This window comes from Thunnus thynnus, chromosome 2, assembly GCF_963924715.1.
Source record: "Thunnus thynnus chromosome 2, fThuThy2.1, whole genome shotgun sequence".
NCBI classification, from domain to species: Eukaryota; Metazoa; Chordata; class Actinopteri; order Scombriformes; family Scombridae; genus Thunnus; species Thunnus thynnus.
The window spans coordinates 22101070-22113404 of NC_089518.1; the positions used below are offsets into that span (position 1 = coordinate 22101070).

At 39.2% G+C, this 12335-nt stretch overlaps 1 protein-coding gene across 4 annotated transcripts in view; it reads left to right on the forward strand.

Annotated features, from left to right (window-relative positions):
* The window catches only part of clip1a (CAP-GLY domain containing linker protein 1a), a 29299-nt gene that overhangs the window by 10330 nt on the left and 6634 nt on the right, over positions 1-12335 (forward strand). For 2 of the 4 annotated variants that reach the window (XM_067611025.1, XM_067611033.1), the window contains exons 7-17: positions 37-128; positions 415-475; positions 3330-3434; positions 4692-5600; positions 5802-5918; positions 6343-6400; positions 6529-6612; positions 6828-6984; positions 7166-7331; positions 7489-7704; positions 9242-11695. In XM_067611025.1, coding sequence (XP_067467126.1) covers positions 37-128; positions 415-475; positions 3330-3434; positions 4692-5600; positions 5802-5918; positions 6343-6400; positions 6529-6612; positions 6828-6984; positions 7166-7331; positions 7489-7704; positions 9242-11695 — 4419 coding nt within the window. The remainder of the gene's footprint in view (positions 1-36; positions 129-414; positions 476-3329; positions 3435-4691; positions 5601-5801; positions 5919-6342; positions 6401-6528; positions 6613-6827; positions 6985-7165; positions 7332-7488; positions 7705-9241; positions 11696-12335) is intronic. The other 2 variants (XM_067611041.1, XM_067611048.1) reach the window with 2 other exon arrangements.

The following is a 12335-nucleotide window of genomic DNA, read 5'->3' on the forward strand; positions in this document are numbered from 1 at the left end:
GACATTTTTGTCCGATGTCTGACCTTTTTGTTAAAGATGGAGTCTAAGATGGATCAGTTACGTGCCTTGGTAGAAGCTGCAGACAAAGACAAAGTAGAGCTGCTGAATCAGCTTGAGGAGGAGCGTAGGTAAGGACAAAGACACAGAGTCACTCATGACAGCATGTCAGTAGCTATTGTTTTTGTTCCAGCAGATCAGTTTGTTCAGACGGAAAATGAGAAAGTGGCAGCTAAGATCACAATGCTGTCGTTCTATTACAGTCTTACAAAGTCATGAGAAAAATGTGGTGTGCCTGAGTTGGCTTAACCTTTCTCTTGATCATTGTAGTGTAGAGGTTGTTCGTTCCCCAGTTAGGTTGAACAAAAAAACAAAACAAAAAAAAAAACCCTGACACTTTTTTCCTCTATTGAATAGGAAGGTGGAGGACCTTCAGTTCCGTGTAGAAGAAGCTTGTATTACCAAAGGAGACCTGGAGGTAAATACACAACACAGAGCCACATGATTATAACATATATTACATGTTTTATTAAATTTACATTTGAAAAACAATACATTGATCAATGCAATAATACCAAATCAGACTGGAAATCAGACATTGTATATTTCTATTGAAATAAAAAGTTTGCAGGTACCTTTTAAAGCAACATTTGTCGCACTGATTAAAAATCTAAATTCTATCATTGAATTGGACACAGGTGCTGCAGTCACCCCGCACCCTGGTTCTATCTTAGACTTGCTCTCATTAAACCTGTACTTTATTGTTGACTTTAAATTGATTAGACTCCTTTGTTTACATCGGTTTATCTCTTTTAAGCTTGCATGAGATTAATTGGCATCTCTTGTCACAGAGCTGCAGTTGAGTCCAGCATTGACAGAGCATTTGCATTCTCTGACGTTTGTGTTATCAGTAGAAGCTACCAACTCTGCAGTCTCAGTAGACATGTTTGCATGGACTGTTTGATTCAGGCTTCCTCATCCTGCATCAGGGCGATGAGCTGTCAAATGCACCCAATGGTGCAGGAAAGCTCTGGCTTTGATGACAAAGCCATGCTACGCCTAAACCAGAAATATAGAAGAACCCAGGCCTGATATCTTTGAGGTCACTTAAACCTGTCTTGTTAAATGGTATATTAGTATTGTTGTACTATTGTTAGCCTAATGAAACATTATATTGTAAACATTATATGTTTAATCTTTACCTAATATGGTAAGGTTTTGTTGTCATAGTTCATTATCAAAGCTAAGCTGTTAAGAAAGTCCCTGCATTTTGCATCTTCCCTCACATAATTTATTGTAATTTAACATAGTAGGCTGCGATTATTCATTGTCTTTTTCTCAAGTGAGTCATGTTCTCATCCCAACTTTGATGTACAGAGTATTGGGGCTCAGTGGTATCTGTGTTCATATCTGATCAAAGGATTTGTCATTTATTCCACAGTGCTTCACAGGGGACCATCTCAATTACCCTGAAGGCATCCAATCTCAAAATAGATCTTTAAAATGAGGGCTACAGGGTTAGAATACCCCTTTATCTTTTTTTAAAAGCTTGTGTACTAACAGTTTATTACTTACTCACAGCTGTGGATATATTAAAAACTTGCATGCAGCTTGAAATACACCAACAAACAACAGTCCGAACAGGTCAAACTTAAAACTGCTTTGTTGACTTCAAGCTGTTGAAGGTGTACTAATGTTGTGCTATAACCCTCAGTGCCTCCTTGTTCAGTGATGTGATGTTATTGCTTCTTCTTCCTTCCCGTCCTCGTCTTTCATGTCGGTCCAGTGCTCAGCATGGAACCACTGGAGATGCTCCCTTGTCATTCCACTTCCCTCTCACATACCTGAGTTTAGTCTGCCCACTGCAACTAAAGGGGAATATCACTCAGCTTAATGAGAATTCAAATGTAATTTTTAGGATGGCACACTCAGGTAACGATAAGCTTAAGGTCTTATTTTTAACGTTAGGCTACATTGTAGTTTATTGCTACTAAACTGACCATGAACAGCGGATGCATAAAGTGTCAGAGAGTGTGAGTAAACGTTTAAATTCACAGTACCCAGAAAATACACAGTGAGATCTAAATTTTTTCTAGTTATAGTTTAATAGTTACTTCCATCATGCTTAATTCATTACCTTTTGAATGTAATATTACGGTCAGCCAGTTAAACAGTTAAGTTTGTGTCCATGAAAGACGACACACTCTACCTAATGTGGTATGACATGACAAATGTTGTTGGCAAAATGTTTAAAATTGGTGACATTCCCCTTTTTAAAATGAAACTTTCACAATAAACAACGTACGCTGGGTAACATGTAAGACTAGAACACAAAATTGTTGCAGGAAATGCTTCATTAAGTTGTCATAAAACCCTTATTCATAGCACACAATACCAAGAAGTCAAAAGGGAACCTTCTGTTTCTTGAAACCCACATGCTTCTGTGTTACTGATTGATTTTTGGTCACAAATCCTGCACATGGTGGTCTGATAACTGGTGGTTTCTTATACAGTACTTACATTATACAGTGCGGACAATGGCCTTATCACCAAAGAGAGAATGCAGTGTGGGTATTGATAATGCTACAGGCTCCATTAGCTCACCAGTATGAAATCACAATCTCTATGTGAGGCCTGTGTAATTGAGCAGGAAAAAGTACAACTAAGTTTAGATGAAAATATAATAAATGCAGACAGCAAAATTAAATATGTCTTTTTTTATTGAATTCTTATTTTTACATCAAAATGGAAATTGCATAACATTAGATATCTTCTGTATGACTTCATGTCACAGAATGAAGTATGGGGGTCACTGCTTTCTTTCCATGATGTGATGAAGTCATTTCTACTTTATTTACTTGCTGGCTTGACACACATTATTAAATTTTCTGTGTATCATAACAATCAATATGCTTTGTTCACCAGGTGTCAATTTTGCATGGTTATTTCTAAACTTCCTCCATCAACATACTCATCCTGCACATCCATAACACATGCCCCCTTCTATTGCTGCTTGTGTTGTATTTCCCACTCATCTTTCACAATAAATCCCTATGTGCAGCTGTTTATGGCACAGCCTGAAAGTTCTGCATGGGGTGTCTTCCCATCTCCACTCACCCATCCCCTCAATACCCTCTCCCCAACCCCCCACCCCACCCCCAAACACTCATACACAAAGACACACATACACACTCACACATACACCATCCCTATCATCATTGTCCAAACCCCTCCGTCCTCTCTCCTGTCTCCCTCCCTCTCTGTCTGCGTTGGGCTGGCATGTGATGGTGGCACTGGTGTGTTCTCTTCCTCTCCCCCTTGTTTACTAACAGACGCAGACCAGACTGGAGCATGCCCACATTAAGGAGCTTGAACAGAGCCTGCTCTTTGAAAAGACCAAAGCTGAGAAACTCCAAAGAGAGTTAGAAGACACTAGGGTAATGAATTCTGCTCTGCAGTGTGCTGCGTTGGAAAAGGGGGCTTGGGCCGGGGATAGTGGCCGAAAAGGGTACAGAGAAGTCCTGAGCAGTAACTGAAGCTTTGCTTTGTATTGGCTTGTGGTGAATGAACCCCACAAATGCATTTTATGGCTTAACATAAAAAAAATACTCCTCCTCTTACAACAAACAAATTAAATCAAATAGTTCATCATCTGTAAAATTAGATTAGCAAACTCAGCTAGAGAATGATTTTGTAACCATTTTCTCCTCCTGAAATGTTAACCCTACTCACATTTTAAATTGATTTGTTTCAAATTGTTTTACATTGAGAAATATAATATTCTTTCACAACTACCAAAATACAACCACATGCATCTTTCAGTTGTCTTGCCTGACAGCTTCCTTAATTGCACCATTTTCCAATAAGTTACCCAACCTGAACTCACTCTTGCTTTACTGGTATCACCGCTTAACCAGACAGACAAACTTCTCCCTTGTCCCTAGCTAATCATTTTCTCGGTTATCCTTTGTTCTACTTCCCCAGTCCTTCCCAGCATCCATTTGTCCTGCTTATTTGGTGTCCCTGCGTTTTGCTAGTCTTAAACCTGCTCCATCTCCCAGACTACGCATCAGTGTGTTCCCCTAGAGTAGTATAGTTATAAGGGGTATCAATAAAAATATAGTTCTTTAGTTTCATGAAGATGAGGGTGATAGTTTCTACAGGTGTTTTGACAATTAATTTATCAAGAAAATGATTATATTGATAAAATGATTCATCTGTCCTAACAAAGCCATTACTATAAATAAGTCAAAGCAGCAAAAAAGACTCATATTTGAGAACTTAAGTGCAGTACATCAGTGTAAACATGTCAATGCTCCCCTCAGGTTCTTTCACTATAGTTAAATGGATGGTGGAAAATGTCTTACACACTGCTACAGCTCCATACATGCTTTCAGTGTTCACGTCCATTATTTGAATCATACCCTTTATAGCCACAAGAGGTCAGTATAATGCCTTTTTTGGAAACCATCTCCTCTCATTAAGAAAGCAAATTGAACAGTTTTTCTATCTGAATACATTACTTGAGTTTGGACAGGTTTTACCATTACAAAGTGCTTTGTTGTCTATTATTGCAGTGCAATTTACCAATTAGTTTTTATCTGTTCAATATCAGTCAAAGTATGCTTAAGTCTCACTGGTTCAGTATGTCAGATTGGGACACATGTTTGAATATAAGATTTCTGCTTTCAAAGGTTGCTACTGTGTCGGAAAGATCCCGTATTATGGAGCTTGAGAGGGACCTTTCCCTGCGAACCAGAGAGGTAGCTGACCTGCAGCTACGTCTTGGGACCCAACAGGGCTCTGAGGACTCAGATTCTACTATTTCTCCCCTTCTGGAAGAGATAAACTCTCTGAGGGATCAGCTGGCTTCCCAAGAAGCTAAGCAGCAAGAAGAGCAGGCGAATTACAAGGAGAAGTTGGAATCTCAAGAAAAGAGCCACACAGAGGCAGTTGCCCAGCTTCAAGCTACATCCATTAAGCTCTCCGGTGATAACGAGCAGCTGCAGATGCGCTTAAGCCAGGCTGAGAAGGAGAATGCCGACAGTATCGAACAGTGGCGTTCCAAGTTAGAGTCTGCCATTTCTTCTCATCAGCAAGCCATGGAGGAGCTGAAGCTGTCTTTCAGTCAAGGTGCAGGTGAGCAGGCAACAGAGCTTGTAGAAACCAAAAGTGCACTAGAGAGGCTGAAGTTGGAGCACAATTTGGCTCTAGAGGAGGCTGGAGCCAAACATGAAGCTGACACTAAAGCTTGGAGTCAGGAAGTGCAGGCACTAAAGGCAGAGCTGTTGTCTTTGACTGAAGACAAGGAGCGACTGGAGGAGTCGCTACGGTCCAGCGTTGAAAGAGCTGAGGAGCAGCACCTTGTGGAAATGGAGGATGTCCTTGGAAAGCTTCATGCCGCAGAACTTATGGTAAAAGAGCTTGAGGAGAAACGAGCAACGTTGGCACAACAGGCCCAAGACAAGGATGGACAAACCAAAGAGCAGATGGCAGAACTGGTGGCTTTGCGCAGCCAAGTGGCACAAGGTAACCAGGAACTTGTGACCCTGAAGACTCAGTTAGAGGAGGTTCAGAGCCAAGAACACTCACAGGGTACCAAGGTGCGTTCTTAATCTCTCCCTGACTATTGTAATACCCCATTTTAGTGTGTCTCATCTTTTATCAAAGTGGTGTTAATCTTTCATTTTCAGACAATAATTCTCTGCCATTTTTTTGTTAATGTTTTGTTTGATGTGCTTACCCATATTTCTTTGCTGTTTGCATTTGCCCTCTGTATTTTTTTTACTTGATATGTACTGTAGGTTAGTGAATTGAGCTCTCTGGTGGAGGGCCGGCAGCAGGAAGTCCTCTCCCTACAGCAGAGTTTGACCACCGTACAGCAGGAGAAGGACGCACTGGAGCAGGAGCTTGGAGGCCTGGTGAGGCTTATCACTTAATTTTTGAAGTCGATACATGCAGTTCCTCTTTTACTTTAGGATTGCAGTCACTTGTCTTTTCATATCAACATCAATAAACATTTTTGATGAAGATCTCATCAATACATTTTTTCAGAGAATTGTGACCAAGATGCACTGAGCAGGACCTTTCTAAACTACCTTAAATGTATCTTTAAACATTTCGCTACTGCAGTTTTTTGTTACTTATTGGCCAACATATACACAGATACCGACATACAGTATCTGCAATGAGCGAATACAAGCAAATATGTCTGTTTGTCTGCTGTATCTGTTGGTCTTACACATGACTACATGTGATACATATGCTGTACAACCCATGAAAATGTTTAACAACCATCTTGAAACTTTAACAAAAAGTTGACGCCAAAGTATTTTTTTCCCACAGAAACAAAAGTTGTCCGAAAGCACAGAAGAGCAGACTAAATCAGCAAAAACTATGCAAGGTAAATGTATCAGTGATTGTTTTGTTCAGTGAGTGAAATGTTTTTCCTACCACCTTTTCCCATCATTTTCCAGTATTTGGCTTTTACAAACTTCTAGCATCTAAAATGAAGCACTTTTCTTTTTGTAGAAACTCTTGAGAAGCTCAGTAAGAAGGAAGAGCAGTGCACATCCCTGACTACAGAATCAGAGTCTCTTAGAAGTCAACTTAATGGTGAGAACATTAGAACCGCAATCCCTTGTATGTTAAATGTTTTGTAAGAAGGTTGCGTAATTGCTGTAGTCTCATAAAGTTGTACCGAAAAACAACAATAGAAATTTAATCGAAAAGCAAAAGATAATTTTACATTTGTCATTTTTTGTTTCTTTCTCATGCCATAAAAACCCTTTGACTTTATGAACAAACTTTTATTCTTTGTCCTTACTAAGGGCTGGAGAGGAAGCTCAAGACTGCAGATGAAAAGCTTGAGCAGCTTGCAAATGACAAAAGCAAGCTGGAAAATGATATTTCAGACATGATGAAGGCATCTGGTGATAGTTCAGTACAGCTGACCAAAATGAATGAAGACCTCATTCAGAAAGAAAGGTACCACCCTTTATTATACTCTATTCCTTTATAACGTAATTACTGCACTTTAAATAAGATGTATTTATTTATATTATTTATAATCATTTTTCCAGATCTGTTGCTTTTGTTTTATTCCATTCTGTAGTCTGTTTGTTTTTTAATTATCTAACCTGTCACTCTTTTTTTCATCATCTCTCAGGAGGCTTGAGGAGTTCCAGAGTCAGCTTGCAGAGGAGAAGGAGAAGGTGGCACACTTGAATGAAAAACTCCAGCAGGAACTGTCCCGCAAAGACCAGGAGCTGAAAGAGACCAGAGATACACATCAGTCTCAAATAAGTAGCCTTCAGGAGAAAATTGCTGCCTTGGTTAGTAGCGTAGGGCACAAATGATTGGTTTATGTATGAGAATCATATGTCAAACAAAGAGAAATAGTTTTATAGACATAAAAATGTGTAATACTTGGTTTATACAATGGAAAAGGTGTTTCCTTTAGTCACTTGCTGCCTCAAAACTGTTTTCTAGGAGAAGACTGTGCAGCAGGGTGAGACCCTGGCTGAGGAGCTGAAGACTTCACAGGGGAAAGCTCTCTCCCAGGCCTCAGAGCTCCATGCGAAGGAGCTTGAGGTGCTGCGAGGTCAGGTTGACAAGTTGAACCAGGAGCTGTCCTCCTCCAAGGACAAAACCCAGGAGCTGCAGAAGCTGGTATCTGAGCTGCAGCCATACAAGGAACAGGTTCAGGTAAGAACAAACCTGCAGAGGTACACATTACTCAAATCGCCACATTTGATGTAAAATGGTATTTATGTACTCCTGATTTTACTAATGTTCGTTCATATAAGATCATCACCCATGCTTTTTGTTGATGAGAAACTTACACCATAAAATTCAGCCTCTTCCCCAAATCAGTTGGATGAAGAACGTCACTTTGTACACAAAAACAAAATGTGAAATCAATCTTCACAACAAAGTTATATCTGACTATTTGTAACTGGGTAACATTATGTTGATATCATGATATGAGACTAGATATCATCTTAGATTTTGGACATTGTAATATTGTGATATGGTATAAGTGATTTCCTGGTTTTAAAGGCTGTATTACAGTAAAGTGATGTAATTTTCTGAACTTACCAGACTGTTCTAGCTGTTCTATTATTTGTCTTTAACCACTTAGTCATCATATCCACATTACTGATAATTATTTATCAAAAATCTCATTGTGTAAATATTTTGTGAAAGCACCAATAGTCATCCCTACAATATTGTTGCAATGTCAATATTAAGGTATTTGGTCAAAAATATTGTAATATTTGATTTTGTCTATATCGTCCAGCCCATGGGTAACATTTTTTTGTTTTCATTTAACATTTTCACTCTTAATTACCATCATATAGATTATTGTGTTAAGTTTCTCACTTCCCCCTGACATTAAGGCTAATATGTCATGGACTACATGCTTGCAGGGGTACACCTAAGAAATTTATATCTTGGATTTATATTTGAGACTATTTATGGTTATTGGCAAAGCTAAATAAATCCTTAAAAGCAAAAATGTAGTTTAACCAGTTTGATCTGGCTGTGAAATGGATAAAGCACTGGCTAGGATTAAAGTTGAATGGATTTAAAGTTGAAAGATTAAAGTTGGATAAAATCAGTGTTACAGATGTTCAGTTACCACTTACATAGAGTGTGTTTAGTTAGTTATTCAAACCAAATGACATGATGAGATAACAGCTTTTATAAGTACCCTTGCTAGCATTGGTTATCAGCTTGATGTTTCATCTAAGTACTACATTTTCACTTACCAAACAAACATAAGTTTCATTTTTATGTCTATTTTTACATGATGGCTGGGATTCATTGTCACAATTGGCATATACTTTTTCTGTTCACTTTCATCGATTTTTGAAAAAACAAAAAAACGACATAAAGTAAGTGCTGTATCAGATGCTGCAGGTGATTGTAGTCATACACTCTGACAGCCAGCAGCCACTTATTTGTTTACATACCAGCCAAAATTATTGATATTAATGTAATTAACAGATGTATTTAAGTCAAGTAAGAGCTGAAGTGAAAATGTCTGCCTTTATATTTTTTAAGTCATTGTGGTGTAAGCTGTGGTGTAATCCTTTGCCATTTTAATGCCTCTGCAGCTCAACCTTTCCAATTGCATATCACTTATGTCCATATCTGCTTGGTTTATTTTGGATTCATTCTTACTTTTCCCTGTATATATATTCCCCTCCTTTTTTTTCTTCCAACTTTATTTTCCCAGTGTCTTTCTGCTGAGCTTGACTCCTACAAGCATGATGTTGAACATATGTCCAAAAAACTGGAAAAGCAGAATATAGATCTGGAGCACATGTGTAAGGAAAGTGAGAATGTTAAAGCTGAGAAATGCAAACTGGAGAAACAGCTCTCAGATGTTCAGAGCAAGCTCTCTGCTCTTGAGATAAGTCACAAAGAGCTTTCAGTCCAGAAAGAAGAACTGCTAGAAACCAGAGATAAGCTTTCAAAACATCAAGAGGAAGTACTCGCCAACAACAAGCGTTCAGATGAAGAAAGAACCTCATTGAACAAGGAGCTGGAGAAGCTCAAAAATGATCTTAAGGATGTACAGACTGAAAACAAAAACCTGAAGCATGCTAAAGGCGAATACCAGGCCCAAACTGAGGAGCTTCAAAGACAAAATGCAGAGAAGAATGACATGCTCCTAAAGCACCAGCAGGACATCCAGCAGATTGAGGCTAAAAAGAAGCAACTACTTGAGGATTATGAAAATGCCTGCAAAGAAAGGAGCAGGCTTGAAGAGGACCTCAATGAAAACAGGTCTAAGCTCACATCTGAGAAGGACAATTTGATTTTAGAGAGAGATGCTGCTAGAAATGCCAAAAAGTCTCTTGATGCAAAGAATGCTGAGTTGCAGGCCAAACTTAAATCGTTGAACTTGGAGAAAGAAGATCTCACGATGAAGAATACCCAACTGCAGGCCCTCACAGAAACTTTAACAAAAGAGAAGGCAGAACTGTCCTCTGAAATCAGTGCAGCCATGTCAGATAAAAAGAGCCTCGAGACAGTGAAGGAGGAGCTCCAGAATAAACTTGGTGTCACCAAGAAAGACTTGGAGAGTTCTGTCCGTGAATGTGAAGAACTTAAAGCCTCAAAACTGAGCCTAGCCCAGATGTTGGACGAGTTCAAGACGAGCAATCAGGTGACTGATTCTGAGAGGCTTCACCTTCTGCAGGAGAAAGATGACTTACTTGCGATCCAAAGAAAGGTCTGTAACGAAAAAGAAGAGCTCATCAAAGAAATAGAAGAATTAAAGGAGAAGCTTAAAGTCTCAACAGAAGAACTGTCTCAGTCCAATGACAAACTGAAAGACACATTATCATCTTTTGAGCAAGAGAAGCAAGCATTTCGGCTTCAGAGTTCTGAAACTGAGATGGCTTTACATGCCGTACGAAAAGACAAAATGAGCCTGGAATCAGCACTAGAGCAGCAGAAGATGGATTATGAGCGTTTGGCAGGGGAGAAGGGAGAGTTAGAAGAGAAGCACACAAAAGCCACTTCTGAGAAAAGTGCTCTTTCTCTTGAGCGAGATAAGCTAGCTAGCGATATCCGAACAACTAAAGACCAGTTGGATAGTTACTCCAGATCTAATGCTGATCTTAGTCAAGAGAAGTCTCATTTAACAGCAACGCTAGAGGAAACAAAACGTCAGAAAGATGTAGTTGAAGCCGAGATTAACTCTTTGAAACGAGAAAAGGCTGATTTACAAAATGAACTGCAGAAACATAACTCTGATATTGAACTTCTTGAAAAGGGCAAAGCTGAACTTGTTCAAGAGCATAGTAAACTAAAAATGGATTTTGAAAAAGCTAATTTGGAGCTTGTTCAACAGGTAGATAAATTTACAAACGATTGTCAGCGTCTGCAATCATTGCAGACTGAATCTGACAAAAAAATGCAGTCCTTGCAGACAGAGAATCAAGGGCTGCTTCAGGAGCTCCAGGAGTTAAAATGCCAGACTGAATCAATATCGGAGGCCAAGCTCCTTCTTCAGAGCCAGCTACAGGCTGAATCTAGTGAAAGGAATAAAGTTATTCTTGATAAGGATGCTCTCTCCAAGCAAATTGAAGAGATGCAAAAAATGTTGTCCAAACTTACAAAAGAAAATGAAGAGATTTCTTCTAACTTCAAGAATGCTGATGAGCAAAAGAAGTCTTTTATGGTAGATATGGAGGCTCTTAGCACACAATTGAAACAGCGTGAGCAAGAAGCTAGTAGGTTGTCTGAAGATAAAGAACAGCTATTATCTAAACTTGAGGAGATGGACAAACAAGTGGCCACCCTGACCACAGAGAAGGAGAACCTTTTAGCTGGACAGTGTAAATTGGAGCAGGACATTTCTCTTCTCAACACTGGCCAAGAAAACTGGCTCGCAGAAAAGTCAAGGCTCCTTGAAAAGTTAGAGAAGTTGCAGGCTAGCCAGCAACAACTAGAGGTTGATGTCAAGACCCTACAAACTGATAAAGAACGTTTGGAAAAGCAGTACAAGACTGCTGCTGCAGAGGTATCAGCTTCTGCCGTTGTGAAAGAAGAAATTTCCTCCAGCATCTCACAGTTAACAGCTCAGAAGGATGCCCTGCAGGTGGAGAGAGATGAAGCCACCCAGCGAGTCAGGCAGCTCGAGTCCCAACTAAACAATGCTCTTTCTAAGCAGCTTGAGGTATTCCTCCAGTAGTAATCACTGACACACACTGTAGAGTGGCTGGGGCTATGTCACCTTCTCACTGCATGCTTGCTGGTGCGTCTCCCTTTCCCCTTTACTTTTATTTTTGTGCCTAACTTTCATCTTCCATTTACTAACCGCTGTTGACTGCCTTTAGTTCCCAGCCTTTACTTGCTCTCCTGTGGACTTATAACGTGATCTAACATGACAGGCAAAATTCTTCAGTTTCACATTATTATGTAGGTCTAAAGTGATCTTGACAACACACACCATCTGATGGTGTTTCATATTTCATTTGATTGTATAAATGATGTAAACAGACTTATTAAAAAAGCTAGATGTGGGAATTTCTCAACATATTGCTGTGAGTTTAGTTTTGCAGTTCAAAAGGAAAAAAATAGTTTTTAGAAATTATAGCACCAGTCTGTTTTACAATGTCATTTTGTCCAATTTTGAGGTTTTTGGATTTGACTTCATGCAAAATCTCTTTGAGCAGACTGCGAATTACACTTCAAAAACAATACAAACAGAAAAATGAAGTATCTTGACACGCTAGATTTTAGGGGCTATTGAAGGAGAACAGATTGTTACTTCATCATTTAGGATTAATTTTAGCAGTGGTATGATTTGAGAAAGT